The sequence below is a fragment of the Caretta caretta genome, chromosome 7 (assembly GCF_965140235.1).
Source record: "Caretta caretta isolate rCarCar2 chromosome 7, rCarCar1.hap1, whole genome shotgun sequence".
NCBI lineage: Eukaryota > Metazoa > Chordata > Testudines > Cheloniidae > Caretta > Caretta caretta.
Genome location: NC_134212.1, coordinates 108,553,100 through 108,577,140, shown reverse-complemented (window position 1 = coordinate 108,577,140; position 24,041 = coordinate 108,553,100). Strand labels below are relative to the sequence as shown.

The 24,041-nt window shown below is 40.3% G+C and overlaps 1 protein-coding gene across 2 annotated transcripts in view; it reads left to right on the top strand.

The window, feature by feature from the left end:
• PLPP4 (phospholipid phosphatase 4) overlaps nt 1-23,682 on the top strand; it is a 98,638-nt gene extending 74,956 nt beyond the window's left edge. For both annotated transcript variants that reach the window (XM_075131055.1, XM_048858687.2), the window contains exons 6-7: nt 14,845-15,015; nt 20,558-23,682. In XM_075131055.1, coding sequence (XP_074987156.1) covers nt 14,845-15,015; nt 20,558-20,757 — 371 coding nt within the window. In that variant the 3' untranslated portion in view covers nt 20,758-23,682. The remainder of the gene's footprint in view (nt 1-14,844; nt 15,016-20,557) is intronic.
• Nucleotides 23,683-24,041: the final 359 nt, after the last annotated feature.

Here is a 24,041-nt window from a genome sequence, read left to right as displayed (position 1 = left end):
CTCTCTAATGACTGTTTGGGGAGGGTGGAGGGAGGAAATTACTGGAAACAAAACAAGAACAAATAACACTGTGATGTATTGTTTACTGCGTTAAAATTACAAGCTGTCACTTTAAATGTAAGGGGTTTCCTGATCCTTGGGGGTTCTGTAGAGAAGCATGCCATCAGAGTCAGTCTGCAGAAAGCCAGCCTGTAGTAAGGCGGGGGAGGGTGTGCATGTCTTGGAGCAGCCTGCTTTGTGTTTCACTGTTTTTAGGTTCTTGTTTGTTGGGGTTCTGAATTCTAAGAAAAGAATTAGTGTTACATTGCAACTTTCCAGCAAGATCATTTTGATTTTTTTTAAATCTTAACTTCTTTGCATATATCCGTGAACACAACACACACAGAAGGCTGAATCTAGAAAGATTTATTTATGTGGATTATTAAAATGTCAAAAAAGAGTTCCTATGTGTACATTCCAAGGCTTCTCAGGACCTGGAATTCCCATGGCCTGGGAATTTGAACATTTGAAAACACAATTTCATTCGGCATTAGAAACCCCCGTGAAATTTTGCAGTTTCCCATTGAGTGGGAATTGTGAAATTTTATTTCAACAAATTGAAACATTTCATTTAGACTTTTTGAAACAAAATTGATGAGGCTTTCAGAGCTTCCCAGAGACCTTTCTACGTCTTGCTTCCATGCTCCCTTCTATGCAGCAGGAAGCTTAGAATCCCTGAGAACCCAGCTCCAGCCAGGGCTTCCAGGCTCCTGGCACCATGGTAGCCTGTCAGGTTGGCTGCTGAAGAGGCAGGTGACATTTCCTTGGGAAACTTGCCTGGTTTCTGTTGGAAGATTTGATGAAGTTGACATGTTCCTGTGGGATGTATCAATTTAATTGAATTGGTATTTTCCCAGTGCTAATAGGCACCCGTGGGATAGCTTAAAAATCCATCTTCCATTCAGCACTTTGAGATAGCCCACCACAAATCTCCCTCCTCTTTAAACAACAGAGGGAAAGAGCTGTCATAAGCCATTTGAGGGCTTCAAAGGTCAAAATCAGGACTTTTAACCTCACTCAGAAATCCTCTGGCAGCCAGTGTTGCTCATGGAGATGTGAAATCACCATTCAGTTACTTGCTTCTACTTAAACTGCTTCTCCCAACCTATGTTTATCATTTAGACCAGGGGTGGGCAATCTAGGGCCTAGGGGCCACATCTGGCCCTTCAGACATTTTAATCTGGCCCTCGAGCACCTGCCCGGGAGCAGGGTCCGGGGCTTGCCCCGCTCCGGAGCTCCAGTTGGGGAGCAGGGTCGGTGGCTTGCCCCACTCCATGCATACGTGACTCCATGCAGCTTCTGGAAGCAGCGGCATGTCCCCCCTCTGGCTCCTACACATAGGGGCAGACAAGGGGCTCTACACGCTGTCCCTGCTCCAAGTGCCGACCCCACAGCTCCCATTGCCTGGGAACCACAGCCAATGGGAGCTGCGGGGGCAGCACCTGCGGACAGGGCAGTGTGCAGAGCTGCCTGGCTGCGCCTCCGCCTGATTTAGACCCTGATCCCTGTAGGGGTGAACCTGCACCTGTTCAGAAACTCATTAGCTTTAGTGGATCACTGCATGGAGGCAGGGATCTGCCTGTTCGGATCCAGTTGTAGGATCAGGGCTTACACTGTAAATTCCTTGGGCACGGACCTTGTCTTTTCCCTTGTCTCTAAAGCACCTAACATACCTTTATATCTATAAATAATAAATAAGCATATTTAATAATTTCAGTTCTATCTACGTGGGTACAGTGGCTCAATGATGGCAATGGAAAACAGTGATACCCTGTCACTCTCAGATCACTGTCAACAATTATTTCTTACCCTCTCCCCTCCCGCTGTCATCAATGATCTAAAATTCTCAAAGTTAAAAAGGAAGAGAGACATCTTTTTCCAAGCATCTTTGGAGACACCTCTCTGTTTCACAGCCAGATCATCACATAAATATTAACAATCTACCACCTCCAGCGAAGGCATCTGGTGACATCTCAAACAGACAAAATTCCAGTCCTAGTTTTCTTCATGTTCCTCCACACTATTAAAATAAGATATTCCTAAATAAATTATTGATTGTTTAAGCACGCTATCATAAATAACACTATGTTCTGCAGGCCCAAATGTCTCAATCTGGACTGACACGTCATTGCACGAGTGGGATCAATCAAATCACCATAAAGATTTTGGCACTCAAGGACTCTCGCTCCCACCTTGTCTCTTGTTTTCACCTTGCTTTAAATTTACTCTGCTACCCAGAGAGTCGATTACAGCAATTCGCAAATACTCCCATGTACGCTAATGGAAAGGAAATATGCGAGCTCCAGGACATCAACATCAAGCTGAAACTCGCTGGGTTTCAACCCTGGGTTGTGCTGCTGTGCAAATCAACTTAGCTACATTTGAGTGGTTTATGACCTCAGCAAAGCCCCTATGTGAATGACAGCCTGGTGCTCATTCACATCTATTCTGCTCCTCTACTGAGTCACAAGTTAAACGTTCAGAAATACATCAGGTCTGTAAAACATAATGATGTAAGGTATGAATAGCATATCTGATCATTTAAATGGCAAGTAAAATACGTACTGTAATTTGCTAGGTAAAGAGAGTCAAGGTGAACATTCTGAATTTTTTTAAAATAGCCAAAGGACTGGAGATTTTGTTTTAGATATTCTTCCAGTGTCTCAGTATCATGTCAGAGGATATGTTCATGTTCACTGTACACCAATAGTACATTTAGCTTGCTCTTAAAATAAAAGGAGAGGTTTTTCTTTTTTAACAGGTACCTAAGAGGGCCCTAGAGGGTACCAGCTGGGCCGTTGTTGCAGAATTAGGCCCTAATTAGCAAGGCACTTAAGAATACATGTAAAGATGCATGTGAGTAGTCCTGTTGAGGTTGTGCATGTACTTCATTACTCTGAAATAAGACAACATGTATTGATATGTTGTATGAAGGATTTAAGGGATCGTTCTCTAGTTCCTTGCTGAAGCACCTGGCATGTGTCTGTTCTTTCTTTGGTCCTATACTAAGTACTTTGCTGAATCAGGGTCTTAGATAATAAGCAGAAAGGGCCCAGAGTGGTCAAACCAAGACCAAGTCAGGTGTGGTTTGCTTCTGACTCAGTCCTACTTCATCTGCACCTTAGATGTTCAGGAGGAAGGAGTTAGATAAAAAAATTCTCTTTCATTCTATCTCTAGTACTGATCACATTACTATAATATTATTAGCATCAGAACAGCAAGCTGGTAGCAAATCAGGAATGCAAGCAAAAAATGAGCCAGCTTCATTGAGCTAGCTGACTCATAAAGTCTATGAATATAAGAGGCTGTGTTTTGATCAAAGGAGACTCTTTTACAGATTCAGAACATTTGTGGATGTGTTAGTTCTGAGTAAATTCCTGTTCCCTCAAATTGATATTCCTAAGATTTGCTCATTTGCTGGTAAGGAGCACAGAATCAAAGTGTTCATCTCAGTATCAGTGTCTTGAGAGCAGGATGGGGATGTGATTGTGAGAAAAGGAGTGATAAAATGTACATAAAGCATCATATAATTTGCGGATCATTTCACACAGCAACTGTACTGACATACCCAATCAGACAGAAACATACTAAAGTAAAAACAAAAGACAAAGAGGAAGCTTTACTGGGAATTGTGTAAAGGGCCCTGTTCGGCTAATGAGATAGGCAGTGTTCTGAGCAATGTAAGTCACAGGGGGCTGTGTAAGCTCAATGTACACTGGCCCAATCTAAGCCAGTGACAAGATGGTCCAGTGTGTACTGGTACTCAAAAGAGACTTGTTCTGTGCATAAAAATAGGGAATTCCTATGATGAGCAGAGAGATGAGTGGTCAAGATTCCTTTGTAACATCACTGAGGTATGGATTGTTTGATGGAACACATTGTACAGTAAGTAAACAAATAGGTTTGCAACCATACTCAAAGCAAAATCAGTTAGACTCCTGTAACTATCTTGGGGTTCATTAAATAACAAACAAATGAATGAGAAAGGAATAAAACTTAATAAAACAAACTGGAGAGCTGTAGTGAGCTGCTGCAACAGCCATACAGTGGTCCCAACCCCTGCCTCCAGGGCACATCTCCACATTCCTATGTTCATAATACCGTCCCTTATGAGGGTGTCTCTCTAAATTATAATCTCCTGCAAACATATCCTTACAACACTTCTGACTTGCAGGTCTGCATAACCCATAAAGCTGTAGTTGCAAAAGTAAAACAAGCAAAGTATGTATAGAAAAGAATGCTAAGGAATTTAGTTCACCATCCAGAGAAGCCTATATGAATAGCTGGGCAGTGAGAATATTATCCTAAAAGCAGTATTTGATCCTTTTTACAGAGTGAATTGCCTGTATTAATGTTGTTGACTAACCATGTCTTCAAAATATAGCCAGCAAGCAAAGTAGCAGCCTACACAGAGTGTACAGCAATCCAATGATGTCAGAGTCTACTCTTACTTCTCTATTTGATGCTCCTCCATCTGAGAGCTGTTAGCTGCTGAGTCCATGTTCTCCTCTGCTGCTGACAGTACACACTGAGCCTATGGGGACACGCAGCTGGGTTCTGGATGTACACATTCCAGGTTTTAGAAAGTCAATCTCACAACACTGTAATGTAAAGCTTGGCTGGAGAATATTGGTTTCACAGCCACAAGCTAAAGCATCATGACTTTACTTTTTCATCTTATGTGGGGCATAAGTCCCCCCAGGAGACTTTGTGAGTCAGTCTTTATTTCTGCCCTTGAGTTCAGAGTTACAAGCTAACAGCCTAAGGCAAAATGTGTCTCTCCACCTACACTGCAAATACAGATCCAACTGTGTATTGAGCATTCTTTTATGATAGGAACTTCCACTGACCTCAATGGAAATTTTTCATGCTCTGAACAAATACAGAGCATGGCAAAGGGACCAGGAATGCCATGAGCATTTTGATTTTTTTGTACCAGGCTCTTTGATTGGACTTGATCCAGGCTTCATCAAGATAAATCTACCACTAGATTCCACCATACTTTTAAAGGGATGATTTTTTATGTTGTTAGATTCTGCCACCAATCTTCAGAACAATATAACACATCAATACAGTTCTGGACATTGCATTGTGGATTAGATTGAATAGAACAGAATACAAGGCAGATGTGGAGGTTCCTTAATAAAAGTAGTGATGGTTTGCCTACATTCATTTGAGTCAGATACAGTTTGCTGTGACTTGGCCTCTTAGCCTATGCTTTTAATTACCTTCTTGCCTTCAGAATTAAATGCATGTAATTTATAACACTGTCAGTCACCCATATATTGTTTATATGGAGTACATTTAACTACAGCTCTATCTGCTTTTCATTTATTTATGTATCACCATGAAGGGAATTCTACAGAAGAATCCAAGCCCACAAAGTGGAAATTCACAGTGCAAAAGATTTTACATGTAGGAAGGTTTTTAATGATCTCCCTAAAGACTTCACAATGGGTTCAGATATTGTATAAAGTATAAAAATGTACATGGATCCTTTGACTAAGGGGCACCTGCATGATGATAATGTGCTTAAATTATTCCTTAGAGCTGGGCAGAATTTTTCATCCAGAATTTTTTTTCCTGAAAAATGTAGATTTGAGACAATTGAAACATTTCACACATTCATGTCAATTTCAGTGATTTTTTTAATTGGAAAAAAAAAGGAAAACAATTTCAGAAATGTCAGAACCATAGAATCATGACTGGAGGGGACCTCGAGAGGTCATCTAGTCCAGTCTCCTTCACTCATGGCAGGACTAAGTATTATATAGACCATCCCTGACAGGTGTTTGTCTAACCTGCTCTTAAAAATCTCCAATGATGGAGATTCCACAACTTCCCTAGGCAATTTATTCCAGTGCTTAACCACCCTGACAGTTAGGAAATTTTTCCTAATGCCCAGCCTAAATCGCCCTTGCTGCAATTTAAGCCCATTGCTTCTTGTCCTTTCTTCAGAGGCTAAGGAGAACAATTTTTCTCCCTCCTCCTTGTAACAACCTTTTATGTACTTGAAAACTGTTATCATGTTTTGTCTGAGTCTTCTCTTCTCAAGACTAAACAAACCCAACTTTTTCAGTCTTCCCTCATAGGTCATTTTTGTTGCTTTGTCCTCACTTTCTCCCATTTGTCCTCATTTTTCCTGAAATGTGGCACCCAAAACTGGATACAATACTCCAGTTGAGGCCTAATCAGCACAGAGTAGAGAGGAAAAATTACTTCTCAGGTCTTGCGGACAAAATCCTGCTAATACATCCCAGAATGATGTTCGGGTTTTTCTGCAACAGCGTTACACTGTTAACTCATATTTAGCTTGTGATCCACTATAACCCTCAGATCCCTTTCCACAGTACTGCTTCCTAGACCGGGGTGGCCAAACTTTTTGGCCCGAGGGGCACATCTGGGTATGGAACTTGTATGGCGGGCCATGAATGCTAACAAAATTGGGGGTTGGAATGCGGGAGGGGTGAGGGCTCTGGCTGGGGTGTGGGCTCTGGGGTGGGGCTGGGGATGAGGGGTTGGGGGTGCAAGAGGGTGCTCTGGGCTGGGACCAAGGGGTTCGGCGGGTGGTAGGGGGATCACGGCTCGGGCAGGAGGTTGAGGTGCAGGAGGGGATCAGGGATGCAGGCTCCGGCTGGCGCTTATCTCAAGTAGCTCCCAGAAGCAGCGGCATGTTCCCCCTCCAGCTCGTACGCAGAGGCGCGGCCAGTGGGAGCTGCGGGGGCAGTGCTTGGGGCGGGGGCAGCATGCAGAGCTCCCTGTTTGACCCTCCACATAGGAGCTGGAGGGGGGGACATGCCGCTACTTTCGGGAGCCACCCGGAGCCATGGCACATGTGGAGCGGGACAAGCCCCCAAACCTGCTCCCCGGCTGGAGCTCCAGATTGGAGCAAGCCCCAGACTCCGCTCCCTGGCAGGAGCTTGAGGGCCGGATTAAAACGTCTGAAGGGACACATGCGGCCCCTGGGGCATAGTTTGCCCACCCCTGTCCAAGACAGTCATTTCCTATTTTGTATGTGTGCAACTGATTGTTCCTTCCTAAGTGGAGTACTTTGTATTTGTCCTTATTGAATTTCATGCTGTTTACTTCAGACCATTTCTGCAGTTTGTCCAGATCATTTTGAATTTTAGTCCTATCCTCCAAGGCACTTGCAACCCCTCCCAGCTTGGTATCATCTGCAAATGTTATAAGTGTACTCTCTATGCCATTATCTAAATCATTGATGAAGATATTGAACAGAACCAGACGCAGAACTGATCCATCTGGGCTGTATTTTCCTAGTTTGTTTATGAGAAGGTAATGTGAGACCATATCAAAAGCCTTACTAAAAGTCAAGCTATACCACATCTACTGCTTCTATCGTTCATTTCAACATTTTCAAAATGAAACATTTAGATTTTCCAGGCTAGATTCACAAGGGGACTTAGGTGCTGTTCACAACATTGAGGAAAAGGAGGGCTCCCTCTGTTTATATCAGATAGGCTAGTGCACTCACCTGGGATATAGGAGAAGTGAGTTCAGATCTCTCCTCTATGGTAGTGGCTGTTCTAGGATGGGTCTTAATCTCTCCTATTGAAGCTGTTCTACTTTGTATAAATAATTAAATATTCACTGGAGCAGGGACTGAAACCCAGGTGAGTGCGCTGACCACCAAGCTACAGAATCATTCTCACTCTCTATTTAGTTTCATATAAAGTGTAGATTTGAATCTGGGTTTCCTACATCCTAGGTGAGTGAGGAAATAGGGGGTTGGGAGGTGCTGAAAATTCTGAAAAATGTTGTTTTTTATCAATTTTCAAAAAAATTGGAACTGCCAGCAAACTTAAAAGTCAGTACTTGATATAGCTGTAATATGCTTTGCAACAGACTGAATGTTTATAATATACATGGCCTGCCATGACTCAGCTGTTCAAATCAGCATTAAAGGTCTCTGACGCTAATTGCATCACACTGCCCATTTAATCCAGTAATACGTCATTTCAGTCCAATTAGAATCACTGTCAGTGTTTCAAAATTACAACATTTTCTCTTCACAAAAGAGAAACTTTGAAGGAATTCCATCTTAAGAAGGTTTTGAACCCCAGCTGATGAGTTGTTTCCCTTTGTTTTACTATGTAAATGTATTTGAAGCTAGAGGCAAGTCTACACTACAGTGTTACATCGGCGCAGCTGCAGCACATCTGGTGCAGACACGCTATGCCAATGGGAGAGTGCTCTCCTGTTGGCATAATTACTTCACCTCTGCGAGAGGTGGAAGCTATGCCCTGGTCTACACTGGGGGATGGGGGGAATCGATCTAAGTTACGCAACTTCAGCTAAGTGAATAACGTAGCTGAAGTTGACGTACTTAGATCTACTTACTGCGGTGTCTTCACTGTGGTAAGTCGACGGCTGACACTCTCCCGTCAACTCCGCTTGCCTCTTGCCCCGGTGGAGTACAGGAGTTGACAGGAGAGCGCTCGGCGGTTGATTTATCGTGTCTAGACTAGATACGATAAATCGACCCCCGCTGGATCGATCACTGCCCATCGATCCAGCAGGTAATGTAGACAAGCCCTATGTCAGCTAGAGAGTGTCTCCCGCTGACATAACGCTAGTATGGACAGCGCAGAACTTGCATCTCTTGGATGGTGGGGAGGAGGTTCCCCCCCCCCCACCTGAGAGACATAAGTAATTTGACTTAGGCTGTACTGTATATCTGCCCAAAGAGTCTGCAAATTTTGATACCTCTCTGTCACTAAGTTCTCTGAAAAAAAACAAGGAGTCCAGTGGCACCTTAAAGACTACCAGATTTATTTGGGCATAAGCTTTCGTGGGTAAAAAAACACTTCTTCAGATGCATGGAGTGAAAATTACAGATGCAGGCATTATATAATGTAGGGTTACCATAAGTCCGTATTTTCCCGGACATGTCTGGCTTTTTGGTTCTTAAATTGCCATCCGGGAAGAATTTTTAAATATCTAAAAACATCCGGGATTTTGCGATTATTATTTTTCCCCAAAGAAGAGTTGATCATTCAAGGAAGAGAGTGAATGTTGATCATTCGAGAAAGAAAGTGAATGTTAATCACTTGAGAGAGTGCCCGCTTTCCCCCCCTTGCTTCCAGCGCTTGTGCCATGAAACAGCTGTTTCGCGTGGCTGGGAGAGAGCGGGGAGGAGGGAGAATGCAGCGCGCTCAGGAGAGGAGGTGGGGCCGGGGCGGGGATTTGGGGAAGGGGTCCAATGGGGCAGGGAGGGGGCAGAGTTGTGGCAGGGACTTTGGGGAAGGGGTTGGAATGGGGGCGGGGAAGGGGTGGAGGTGGGGTGGGGTGGGGGGCGTGAGCAAATCCCCCCCCCCCATGGAGTGTCCTCTTTTTTGAATGTTCAAATATGGTAACCCTATATAATGACACATGAAGGAAAGGGAGTTACCTCACAAGTGGAGAACCAGTGTTGACAGGACCAATTCGATCAGGGTGGATGTAGTCCACTCCCAATAATAGATGAGGAGGTGTCAATTCCAGGAGAGGCAAAGCTGTTTTTGTAATGACCCAGCCACTCCCAGTCCCAATTCAAGCCCAAATTAATGGTGTTAAATTTGCAAATGAATTTTATTCTGCTGTTTCTCTTTGAAGTCTGTTTCTGAAGTTTTTTTGTTCAAGTATGGCTACTTTTAAATCTGTTATTGAATGTCCAGGAAGATTGAAGTGTTCTCCTACTGGCTTTTGTATGTTATCATTCCTGATGTCCAATTTGTGTCCATTTATCCTTTTACGAAGGGAAAGAATAAATGGACACAAATCAGACATCAGGAATGGTAACATATAAAAGCCAGTAAGAGAACACTTCAATCTTCCTAGACATTCAATAACAGATTTTAAAGTAGCCATACTTGAACAAAAAAACTTCAGAAACAGACTTCAAAGAGAAACAGCAGAATTGAAATTCATTTGCAAATTTAACACCATTAGTTTGGGCTTGAACAGGGACTGGGAGTAGCTGGTTTATTACAAAAGCAGCTTTGCCTTTCCTGGAATTGACACCTCCTCATGTATTAATGGGAGTGGACTATATCCACCCTGATCAAATTGGCCCTGTCAACACTGGTTCTCCACTTCTGAGGTAACTCCCTTCCCTTCATGTGTCATTATATAATGCCTGCATCTGTAATTTTCACTCCATGCATCTGAAGAAGTGTTTTTTTACCCACAAAATCTTATGCCCAAATAAATCTGTTAGTCTTTAAGATACCACCGGACTCCTGGTTGTTTCTGTGGATACAGACTAACACGGCTACCCCCTGATACTAAGTTCCCTGAGAATCCCCCTGAGATGATACAGCCTATGCAAATGATAAATATCAAGGAAGTTCTGTACTTACCATCCTCTTTTTGAAACTAATAATGATCTTATCTAAAAAAAGCTTTGGTTAGGTCCTTTGTCTTTAGGGGCTAATTAAGTTCATTGAAATGCAACGTGGTGCTTTTTTTTTTTTTTTTTTTTGGTGGGTACCGCTATCTATGATTAATATTTGTCTCACTGCCTTTGCAAAAATCTATGGCCCTGGAGCATCTTAATAGAACCCAATACTTCTTGCACTAGGAATGTGAAAATTACATGCCTGAAAATAAAAAGGTTTAGATTAAAGAAATTAAGGAAGAAACTCACATTTTTTAAATTGCATGATGTATGGAAAGTAAGACTGTTCCTGCATCCCCTCATAATGTACAAATATTGAGACAGGCACCCAGAAATCTGTTTTTCTGAATACCAGGTGAATTTTATATTCTCAAAGCATTAATAAAATATAGGCGCTGACATTAACATATTAACATATTTTAGTTACTGTTTTTTTCCCTTCAATGTTGGTCGTGATCCTAAGAGATGCTAAACAACACCTCGCTGGAGTTTTCACTGTGGGAAAATACGTTGCTCCCCAGACTAAAATGTAAATTGTGTTTGCTGCTTTTTTCTGCATTGGAATTGTCTTTCAAACCACAGCAATTCTGAATACGAGTAGGGGTGACCTGAAGACCTACATTACAAAGAGCGATTGCTACTGCACAAGGGTACTTCTCAACTGTTCAGACGCTAGGTTTGGAAAATCAGTACAAAATTCAGATGCTTATCCAAACCCTCTGAACTGCTAGGGGCTGCAAATCTCACAAGTGGAGGTTCGCTAGTGAAATTTATTACATTATGTGCTTCCAGATGGATTGAAGGAAATACCATTGTCAATGTATTTCAGCTTTCCCTTTTGCAGTCATGGAAAGAACAAGGAGGTGGAAAGGCACACAGAAATTGTAGGGTGAGGGGGGAAAGGAGAGACATGAAAAAAAAAGTAAACCTACTTTTTTAGTATTATTTCAAAAAGGGAATCTAATTACATTTGAGTGGTGGTGAACATCTGGGTCAGATTCTGTTTTATACCCTGCTAGTCCATCCTATTATTACACATCTCACTTAGCTCATCAAGTAAAGAAGATAAAAAGCATGCATCAAGTTAAGACTAGCTTTGAACATGGGAGGAAACCACCACAACATGTCCTCTAGAGCAGGGGTTCTCAAACTTCATTGCACCGCGACCCCCTTCTGACAACAAAAATTACTTCACGACCCCAGGAGGGGGGAACTGAAGCCTGAGCTTGCCCAAGCCCCACTGCCTTGGGTGGGGGACCAAAGACCAAATCCCACCGCTCCGGGAAGGGAGGCCAAAGCTGAAGCTCAAGGGCTTCAGGCCCAGGCAGGGGGCCTGCAACCTGAGTCTTGCCGCCCAGGGCTGAAGCCCCTGGGCTTTGGCTTCGGCCCTGGGTAGTGGGGCTCGGACTTCAGCCCCAGACCCCAGCAAGTGTAAGCCAGCCCTGGCAACCCCATTCAAAGGGGATCACGACCCACTTTGGGGTCGTGACTCACAGTTTGAGAACCACTTCTGTACAGATAGAAGGATGTTGCAGTAGAAAGATACCATTTTTATACCCTTTTTGTGGAGCAATAAAAGACTTTGTTTTCCAGTGTTGTCTGTTTTACTATCCATTGGTTTGGGCACTTTCAGTCTATACCCACATCCTAAAAGCTTTTTTGAAATAATAATTAAAAAGTAGGTTTACTATCTGTAGGAGACCTTTCACTGTGATGGAGTGCATTAGACATTTACCTGGGTTTCAGAGTCCACTTCCCACCTTCTTCAGCCAGGAAGAATGTAGTGAAATCACCAAAGGCTGAAGGGGGCTATCCGAAAACTAAGTGTTTGGTGCCCCTGTTGGATGCTTAGTATGCATCCCATCTCTATCTGCTACGTCTGTTCAAAAGAGACAATTCATTTGTGAATTTAAAGGTGAAAACAAGTCTTCAGTAACTACATTCAGTTGTCTGCATGGTTGAAATGTATGAAAATGCTCCACTGTGGTATCAGCTAAAATTGACCATTCCATAGATTCATCTGCAGAACACAAAGGTAATTACTTTATTTCATATTTCATTTAGCGATGGAAAGTATGTGAAGAAGGATATTTGAAAGCATAAGTTTAGTAAACAAATCTGGGCTTGATCCAAGATCAATGAGAGTTTTGCCATTGAATTCTACGAGAGTGGGATCGGTGGCTTTTATCATATGAAGGTGACCAATTCATGTGTCAATAAACGAGTAATGCCTAGTTCTTACAGTGACAAACGCATAACAGATGTCACAGGGAGGTACACAGGTAGTTCTTTATAATTATTTTTATTAGGTACCCCATGAATATTCAGGACTCCATTTACTTACATAATGGCAGTGTATTAATTAGACTGTTTTTCACTAGACACATGCATAAATCGAATTTGAATCATAACCTCAAATCAGAGTGAAACCAATATATTTAAGTTATGTGGAATTATCAATGAATTAGTTGCAACTTCCTTCATTTTCTTAGAGAAGGTACTCAGCAATTTACAGGATTGGGAAATGAATATAAGGATCTGATCTGACACTCACTGAAGTCAGTGGAAAGACTCCCATTGATGTCAATGGGCTTTGGATCAGATGTCTAGAGAGCAATCTCTGCTATCGTTCCTACAGCTGGTCCTTCCAGACCATAGTTAAGGCTCATAGGTGAGCCTCTCTGTGTTACTCTGTGTTTGTACCCTTTTGTGGAGCAACAAAAGACTTTGTTTTCCAGTGCTGTCTGTTCCACGCCTTTCATCAGCACTACATTTACTACAACAAATGTTTAAAATGTATAAGATACATATTTTTATTAAAAAGTAAAAAAAACTTTTTTTTTGGTTAAATCACTGCCCAAATCCATCACCAGCTATCTGGAATGTGAACAGCAATCTGTATAAAAACATTCAGTATATAGAAACTTGGCATTTGGATTCTGTCATAACTGCTAGCTAAGAATGTGATATAGAAGCAAGTAAATGGAACCCAATAATAGCTTTTAAATATATCAAAATATCTTTATATAAGTGAATCCTTTTACACCATCAATCATGGACTTTCCAGCAAAGGCTCCAGTTCATCAGAACCCTTAACCTTGTGCTTAAAGTTAAGCATATGCTTACGTGCTTATTGGAACGGATGCCATAAAGCAAAAGATAAATATGTAATACTGGATAGGAGATCTGGCTTTTCCGGAGAAAAAGAGTTCACTGTTAAAGAAAACTTTACTGAAAAGATTTTAAAAAAAGAGAGAGAGATCACAGTATTCTGGGATTTGGTGGGTTATGTGTGAGCTGCACATCTTTGAAAGGCAGGTGGATTTATTCTGAAGTATTTACTCAACCTCATTACCTTGTATTAGTGTATAAATGTATATCACAGATATGGAAAGCATGTATTAATAATAGGCCCAATCTTGCATGGGACCGAGTACCCACAACTCAGAACTTGTAGGCTTGAGCCTAAGATTTGTAATGTCACTATTGCCTTTTAACAAAAAACATTTAAAAGTCAGCTGTTAGGAAGGTTAATTTTTTATAACTAAAATAGCCAAGATATATCAATACTGTTAAGATGAAGGCGGGGGTTATTACTGTGCAACCTTCTCAATTATTGTGTGTGCAAAGTTTACAGGGGTTGTCAATGGGCAGACAATTGGCCAAATCCGAACTCAGAGATGACCTGTGCCTACCAATAGTGGGGGGACAGAGTGAGGACAGCCAGTTTCAGTGGTGTTACTGAGCATGCTCAGTTCTTATGAGCATGCTCGGTACTGCCCACGCAGAAAACCTGGCGGGGCACGTGACTCCCACATTCTGCCCCTCCCCCCCCCCCCCCCCCCCCCCACACACACACTTTGCCTCTGTCCGGACTGCCAGATGCTTTTGAACAGACCACAAAATCTTTGTATTTACTTATTATTATTATTTTATTATCATTGTTGTTATTGTTATTATTTTTGTATTATTTTCTCTGGAGTCTGGACCTTGATTATTCCTTGACCGAGAAATTTGGACCTTGACAGAAAACAATAGATTACTCCGGTTTACACAGTGGATATGGGCCTGAGACTAAAGAGTGCTGTTTGCCTCCCACCAGATACTCTACACCCGTGGCTCCCCCATATGGTCATTACAGTTTATCTGGGTTCAGGATGCATGGCCTGTGCTTTGTGTATCCTTCTGGTTCTAATGTCCGAAAACCTAAAAGGACCTTAGGACCAGGACCGTGTTGCAGTAGAAAGATACCTGTCATAAAGTCATAGAGTTTAAGGCCAGAAGGGACCACCCTATCATCTAGTCTGACTCCTGTATATCATAGGCCTCTCACTGACCTCACAGGATCACACTCTTACTCCAGTTGTTAATTACATGATTCTGTAATTTTGTGTTTTTCTTCTCAGTTGCATTTTCAGGCCTTGGCTTTACGACCTTCTACTTAGCTGGAAAGTTGCACTGCTTCACTGAAAATGGCCGAGGGAAAAGCTGGCGGCTTTGTGCAGCAATTCTGCCTCTGTATTGTGCCATGATGATTGCCCTGTCACGCATGTGTGATTACAAGCATCATTGGCAAGGTGAGTCATGGTGATACCTTTCCTTTTTATTATCCTTGTATTTCTGCAGTGAGAGCTCCAGGGATGGAGTGGTTATAGCTTGTTTGACTCGCTGCTAGTTCTAGGCATCATTTTAGTTCCAACAGTGTGTGTGAATATGACGGGGCCCAGTATATCTGTGTGTTTTTATATATGATTGAATGCATATAAGCATGTTTTGGCCCATTACTGCAGAACAGAAAACTACAGGACTCTTTCTGAAATGTTACTAGGTGGATTGTGGCATCGTAAGATATATAGTATAGAATACGGATGGTGACAACTTTTTCCCACGCTCAAAGCTTCATGTCTTACAACTTTTTAGTAGAACAGATGTTTGGGTAAAAGGCTACAGTCATAATGGCTTTGGAGGAATGAGAACCTCTGTTTCCAAATTAATCACCTAATTTAGTAAGGAAACTATATCATATTCACACCATGTCCAATAAAAAATAAAATTGATTTTCCATAGCTTCTGGCAGATATTTTTGATTCCAGTATTTTACTTCAGAATGCACTAATTCTCAGATGTTAGCTGGGGGGATTTAATATGTACATTGTACCAGTGTATGTTCACTAAGTTGCAACTGCAAATTAAAATATTCAGAATGTATTTTATCATGACATGTTCTTTATTGCAGGAACATGCAGTGCTTTCCTAATTCTGCAATCAGATCTCAGAGTCAGAAGATCTTGCCACTGTCATATTAATTTACATGGAATAAATGGGTCAAAGGTCTTAACATAAGCCAGTCACTGTCTAACATTAAACAGTCTTAAACGGTTTTTGCTGTATAGAAACCTGAGCCTGCTTAGTACCATGGCAAACACACCATTCAAAATCATTTAAACCTTTTATTAAAGATAAAGAAAAGTAGGCAAAACAGTTAAAGCATTTGAAATGTAGAGTATTAAGTAAGGCTTTCATTTTAACAACACCCCTTGTTCATTTTCCCTTTAGCTAGAGAGAGTTTTGGAAGGGAAAAAAACCCGTGTTTGACAATCTTTTAGATGGTATTAAAGATAGTAATAACTGTCCTTTTGGGTAAAAGAGAAGAAGTTAGCTGAGATGAGCTGGAGCTGCTGCTGTTGTTAAAGTCCTATTTTGCTTATTCTTAGAGGTGTTTAGGATTTAGCTCAAGCAGGTAGGGATACCAATGTCGTCTGAATCCCTCCCTCTGGCCCGATCTGGTCAGCGCATCCCTCAGGATTAGGACGAAGAAGGCCCAGGGTCCCAGGAAACACTGGGGATGGCCGCCATGATGGTGCAGCTCGCTCCAGTAGCTTCGTCTGTGCTTTCTAATTTCCCCCCCCAAAGTCTTTCTTTAAGGTTCCCCCCAAAAAGGGAGTGATGGGTGGAATAGCTCATCACCTCATTATTTTGTTCCTAATATCCGACACACCAATTGCAGTTCATTATAATCCAGTTACATACCTTTTGTCTTTACCAAGCATGATTTTGACATAGACTGTGAATTATATCAGTAGACTTTTCTGTTTTGACTAATTCTGAGGTTATTTTTATCAGGTTTTTTTGCACCTGTTCCCATTAACATTTGCTATTATAGGTTATTATGACATTTTATGAACTTTCACGTATCCTTTACAATTGAGCTCACAATTAGAATAAATTTGTAAGCCCAATTATCATAATATAATCCCCCTTTTTTATGAACGAATTCCGCCTGGTATCAGACATTTGTTCATAAAATCACAGTTACTAAGAAAAACCTTATTTTATCACAAGCATATAGGGGGGGAAAGGAAAAGAAAAAGGTACTCGATTATAGTGTAATTTGCATTATAGGGTTGCAAATTTCTTATTCCAAAACTGGGATTTACAGATGTTACTTGATTAAATGTTACCAAAATTGCAGTTAAATTTTCCAGATGTTAACAACACTAAGAACTCAAACTCACTTAATTTGTAGCTAAAACTGGTGCTGTTATATATTTGTAAGATATTGAAGAACAAACCAGTTCTTACCATGTCTTTGTCTCTATGCCCTGGATGGGTAAAGATGGGGGGGGGGGTGCGAAATCCCCTCTTTTGCCACTTACACAGTTAAAGCTATACATTTACACAAACCACGAATATTTTAGGCACTAGTGGTTAATCTTGGACACTTGGAAACAAATCTTTAGCCCTGATGGTGTTCTTACCCAAGTTTGTTGTCTCCTTTTAAAAGAAACAACAAATTGATGTTTTTTTGGAACTACATTTGCATTTCTGAGCCCTTTGCAACACCCAAAGAGAGCAAAAACAAAACAACAACAAAACATTCAGAGAAATCACCAAAAAGTTTGGTGTTGCAAGAGCCCTTCATTCTGGTGGCTTGATATTCAATTCACAGTTAGTGCAGTAGCAGCCCTGATGTTTTGTTAACAAAGAGGGGTTACCCAAGAAGTTATTTCAGGAAAAAAAAGTAAAATCTGCGCTTTAGCAACTTAACCTTCAACAAGTTAAAATGGCAAAATTGAAGTATTTTTGCTTTTTCTTAAAAATACGTTTTTCCTAAACCTGCAAAATTATTACCAATCATTGACACTACAGACCTCAAAATAATAATTAAAAAAAATGAAACAAAGTGTTTGTTAAAGAAATTTTAAAAATTAAAAACTTTAAAAATGGTTTGCTTTGCATGCTTATCTCAAACAACCTCAACACATTTAAGAATTTTAAAACAAAACATGGAAAAGTGGGTTTATCCTATTCAAAACAAAATTTTTCATTGTACTTTTTCTGATTCGAAAATTTAAAATATCTAGTCAAAATCGATTTAGATGAAACCATATTTTCTGACAGAAAAAAAATTTGGTCAAACAATGTTGACCAGCTGTACAAGTAATATACAGTAAAATAGCAACAATTTCAAGTGTAGACAGTCATTTTTATAGCAATTTATTGACAAGACATTTTAAGGATGGTGGAACATTCTAAATCAATGAAGAAAAATAGAAATTAAATTTTAAAAAATTCAGATAACTACTTGAAATTGCAGACTAATTATTTCGGCAAATTCATATGCATAGAGATAGATATGCTGTGGAATGTAGTATTAAAACTGTGCATGTCTGTGAGAAAAGATTCAGTAATTATTCTCTAGCTTGGTCTATGCATGTTTGCAGTGTGTTTTATCCTGCCAAGAGCAAGAATTATTTATGGACTAAAATATGTGCTGTGAGGCAGATAATTATGATGTGTTTTATATGTTGTGGAAATAGATTACACCCAAGGGGTTACCACTATGTCCATTACAGCTGCATATGTTTGTCTTTGAAGCTTAAGTAGATGATGCTGAAAACTCAGCTGGCTGCTTACAAACCAGAGATTATTCAGGCAGCCATGTTATCCTGCAAGTGACCTTAGCTCTTACTTGAGAAAACCGCAGTCTCCAGGGAGGGGCGAGTCACTCTGTAAAATTTAGCATTGTAGCTCAGCCCCTGTCTTTTGTGCTCAGTGGAGGCAGCCAATTGTGTTAAATTATTTATGGTGGCTTTGTGATACAGCCTTAACTGTCCAGTGGGGAATGAGCAAGGACTATCAATATACTGTACAGGACTTAGTGAACTGTAGGTGAAAGAGGAAATAGCATTACCTTACATTAAAAAGCCATAGAACGGAATCTCAGAATCAATATTATGAGCTTTCTCCGAGCCGCCTTCAGTTGTGATGGAAAGTATAGTGTTCATTATCTTTGTGCTGGCATTAGTGAACTATAACAGATTAGCATATTCCATATAGAATCCCAAGTACATTGACTATTTTAAGACCCTAACTCAACACATGGCTTTCTCTAATCTGAAAAGATTCCAATGAATTTATTAACTAGATAAATGGAAATATATAGAACCGGAGTAAACAAGGAGTCTGGAACAATGTTCCCTTTCTATTGTTGGTAAATTAATTAAAAATAGTATTTTGCAAGACTGTCTCTACTAGGATCTCAAACTAAACACAGGCGTCTTCTTGGAGAAAACCAGACTGAAAATGCTTACTCTAATTTTGTGGAGTACGTGGGGCAAGATCAGCAACCCAGAGATCTAAAGCACTGCAGTCATGTGGTTAGTTTGTATTGTGGTAGTTTCCATGGGCCTTGGTCAGGATCAGAGTCCCTCTGTGGTGGATGGTGTACAAACATACAATAAAAGCAGTCCCTACCCCAAAGAGTGTATGAATGGCTAGATTGTGAAACACTTGGTCATACTGGTGAGCATTTACCCACACAAGAATGTACCCACACAAGCAATCTCTTTGACTTCCGTGGGGCTCTACATGTCAACTTGTGCTCACCAATTTAAAGGTTTGTACAATCTAGCTCTAATTAAGGAGATGTAACAGGTGGGTGTAGTGTACAGTATAGAGTAGTAGGAACACATGATTGTGTATCCTCGCTACATATAGCAACTTGTGAGTAGTAACAGTGAAGTCCATCAGAATACTCATGAGTAAGGTGCTACTTACTATATGTAAGACTGGCAGAATTGAGGTCTGAGTTATCAATCATGCCATATCAATAACCTAAAGAAAAGGTACTAATCTTCATAATTCAAAAGCCTCCAGGAAGGGTGAGCTCTTTTTTAAAGGACAGAGAAAGGACGAACACACAAGGTTTCCCAGCTGCTCTTGTTTGAAGAACCTGAGAGAAAGTAAAAATACTCATGCCTGAGCTGTAAAGTCCAATGCTGTCAGGAGAAGTTTGAGTCAAAAGGAGGTCATTATACTGCAACTAACTATGTTGATCATAGTGGAAAGGACATAACATAATTAACAGTGTGCTTGCAGCTCTGGATACTCTGGGAGTCCTAGTATCCTCTCTAAATGAAAAGGGTGCTGTTCTCTCATCTTCATCAATATAATGAGAGTTGCCATTATATTGACATTTTCCAGCAGGAGTTCCAATGTGATGCTATCGATTAGGACAGAGGGAATGGAGATCACTGTGATAGTGGTCTATAAAATCATGAATGGAATGAAGAAAGTGAATATGGAACTGTTGTTTACCACTTCACATAACAGAAAAACCAAGGGTCACCCAATGAAATTAATTGGCAGAAGGCTTAACACAAACATAATTAAGTACTTCACACAGTGAACAGTCAACATTTAGAACTGGTTGGCAGGGGATGTTGTGAAGGCTAAAAGTATAACTGGGTTCCAAAAAGAATTGGATAAGTTCATGGAGGGTAAGTCCATCGATGGTCAGGGTCACAAACCCCTGCTCTGGGTTTCCCTAAATCTCCAACTGCCAGAAGCTGGGACTGGATGACTGGGATGGATCGCTTGAAATTGCCCTGTTCTGTTCATTTCCTCTGAAGCCTTTGGCACTAAATGGACCATTGGTCTGACTTAAGATGGCCGTTCTGATATTCTTACTAAGGCCCCAATGCAATGTCACTTACACTCATAGAGAATCTTTCCACCTCTTGGATGCAGGCTTTAATTCCCCCCATCCACCCCCATTGATATTGGCTGCTATTTCAACACTAACATGCTTGATTTTTTGTTGCTTTTCCTACCTAGATGCTTTTGTCGGAGGAATCATTGGCCTAATTTTCGCTTATATTTGCTACAGACAGCACTACCCACCTTTGGGTAACATGGCTTGCCATAAACCTTACGTCAGCCTCCTAGTTCAGACCTCAACGAAGAAAGAAGAGAGACCTACAGCAGATAATGCTACCAGCCTGCCTCTCGAGGGAGTAACTGAAGGACCAGTATGACTAATAACTGTGTACAATGAACTTTTAGCCCTTCTCACATTCCTCCAAACTGGTCTCTTAATATGATGTTTCCTACAGTACATTTGGGCAGTGATTTTTTTTTTAAGATATTCTTTTTCATACAGTAACATCCTCTTACTTTTAAGGTTCAGTTTTCAGTGCATACTGTTTTGTCCAGCTGTCTCTTTTCAGTCCGTTGCCAGAACAAAAAAAATCCAGGGAGGAGAAAAGTGTCAATAGAAGGAACATGCCAAATCCAGGCTAGTTAACTGAATCGTTTTGAATGAGAGGTATTTGAAGATACAGTCAATCTGAAAACAGTGGATGCTGTGTGATGCTGAGCACCTCCTAGGAAGCAGATTGTCCTCAACTGTGCATGACTTCAGTGAGTGTTGAGTGTGGTCATCACTTTCAGGAGGTTTTCAGCAACCGCCATAATCAGCCCTTGGTCTATTTCTTTATATAATTTGATGTGTAAGCGGCAACTTCCTTATGTTTCTGTTGTAGTCTTCTAACATAATAAATCTTCCACATGATGTTGAAGTGCTAGTTATCAAGTTTTGGCAGGGTTATTCTGAGCTGGTAATTAAACAGTTGCTGAAATGTATGAAGAGCAAGAGTCTGAAAAGAGCCAAGTCTGTTCACATCCAGGGTTTTGGAGGATGAGGCTGACAGCAGAGTGAGCCGAGGCTGACAGCAGAGTGAGCCAAAGCTGTGGAAATTGTCAGCTTGCAATAACATATGTTCATAGGCTGGATTAGAAACTGGATATTAAAATATTAGCATTTTTTTCTGAGAGCTCGTGCAGGAATTATTTTCAAAATTGAATGAAACTGCAGCAACTCCCATGGCATACAACCAGCTGCAATCTTAAAAACAAACAAGCAAAAATCCTAGAACTGCACAGTTGAAGAAACACCATGTTTTCTGTGAATCTCCATGTGCCACAGCTGTCCTGGTAGAACTGTCTCTAATGTCTCACTCCAGCATTGGTTGTGATCTTAAGGAATGTAAGGACTTCGGTTCATCAGCACTGGTTTCACATGTATGAATGCTTCAGCCAGTTTCCAGCACTGTAATATGCCTGGCTGAATTCTGAGAAAAATATTCCATTTGCTCATTTCCCCATTTTCAATTCATCATATTGCTAAGCCTAGCATTTGTAAGGGTCATCTTGTTGCCTGATCCAAAGCCCATTAAGTCAATGGGAATCATTTCATAGTACTCCAATGGGCTTTGGATGCAGTGCAGAGGAGGTAACTATGTGTATGTCCAACCTATGTTAGTTAATTTATTTTTTTAGGTTCATGTTTCCATTCATTATTCATGCAGTATGACATATTAAAAACATATCACACTCCAGTGAAATGATGTATCTTTGAATGGCAGAATGTCAGCTTCCAGCATTTCCTTTAATAGATGGATTAGGAAAGAGCAGGTAAAATGTTCTAAAAATCACACTCTGACAGTTGAACATTTCTTGGCTAGATCAGCTCTTTAAGGTGATCATGACAGCTTTGATCAACAATATCCATTATGGTGCTTTAGACTGGAGAAGACCGGTGCCATAGCTACCTTATAACTAATGTGTTCCTGTTGGAATATGTATTGGCCTTGTAGGCGTTTGTGATTCAAAAAAGCTGTGTGTCTCAGTGTAAAGGCTTGTCATTTATTTTTGTCAAAGGTACACTTTGTAGATTTTTTGAGAAGAGCTATTCCCTGATTGGCAACACTTGAATTTTTATAGAAGAAAAACAAGTTATGAATCCTTTTTCTAAATAAAAAAAATGCACGCAAAAGAATGCTGCCAAAGTCATTTAATAAAAACAGATACAAAATTGTGAAATATACATTAATAGGAAATGACCTTATGGAAAAGTCGTAGAAAATGCAATAGGGATGAGACCAATAGGGGATCCACAGAAATTAGGCCTGGTTTATACTGGTGCTATAGGCCCTAGTGTAGATAAAATTATACCAGCATAACTGTTTTTATATGCCACTATAGCTTATGCCAGTTCCTCAGAATGACATAAATTAAACCAATATAAGCATAGTTATGCCGGTTTAACTGCATCCTCACTAGAAGGGTTTTCCTAGTTTAGCTTTACCAACAAAACCCAGCTGTAGTAGACCAATCATTACTCTAGAAACCTAAGCAAATGTAATAAAGAATTATCTCCTTGCTATAGAGTTTTTACACCATTCTACAGAATTCTAAATCAGGTATATAATTTTATATAGGATGATGAAGAAAACTAGCAAATTTATCATTTCTATAAATTTTGTAGGACTTTTCCATTAGCTTTGTCTTTTAGTGGAAAAACCTGGCTTCTGGCATGTATGCAAATATTTAAAAAATTCTTAAACTGAAATTGAACTTTTATTATTGAGATATAGTGCATTTTACACATTTTTATATAAATCTGGTGTATTCTTAAAAATGAGTAGGGCCTCCTAAATGTGCTGTAAAAATCCCCACTATTTTAATGGACTTTGATACAAGTTAGCTATATTCCCCTTCTTAGTTGGGATGGGAAAGGCTGACACAGCACTTAGAAGAAACGCAACTGTGAAAATGCTGGAATATGAAATGTTGTGCACCATAATACTTATATTGCAAGATAAATGGGTGAAAAGGACTTTGCAATGCAGCAAAGAAAGTATTTTTAATGGATGTAATTAAATTGAGAGTAATAAAACAGACCATGGAAAAGCTTTGATTAAGGTGTAATTAAAATTATGAAAAATGTAATAAAATGAAACTTACAGAAAAGGCCATAGGAGCTATAATTACCAGTACAAGTCAGCGTAAGGAAAGCATTTTTGTGGATCAGTGTATTTTAATTTCATGCTCTCTTAATGTGAAGGAAATGTAATGTTGTAATGCACCAATAAAACTGCACATGAATGTGGGTTTTTGTACATCTGCGTGTTATCATTTTTTGGTAAGGACAAAGGTCACCAATTTGGTTTCATTAGTAAACCATAACGAGTATTGCAAACCACCAGCCCTAAAATAACTGCAGTCACTTAGGAGCAAGGAACAGTTCCAAGAGTCAGTTACTTTTGGTATAAGAAAGGATCCGTCCCAGAATTCAGCTAGTACACATTATCCAATTTCTATCCAGGAAAAACACACCGTTTTAGATCTTAAAATCCGAAGTTCATCTCGGAACATCCAATCAGCTGAACTACAACATGCCTCTTTGTCTGTGAAGTTTAGAGAATTACATACTTCATAAAACATCGGATTAGTATAAGAGGAATAATAAACTGCTATG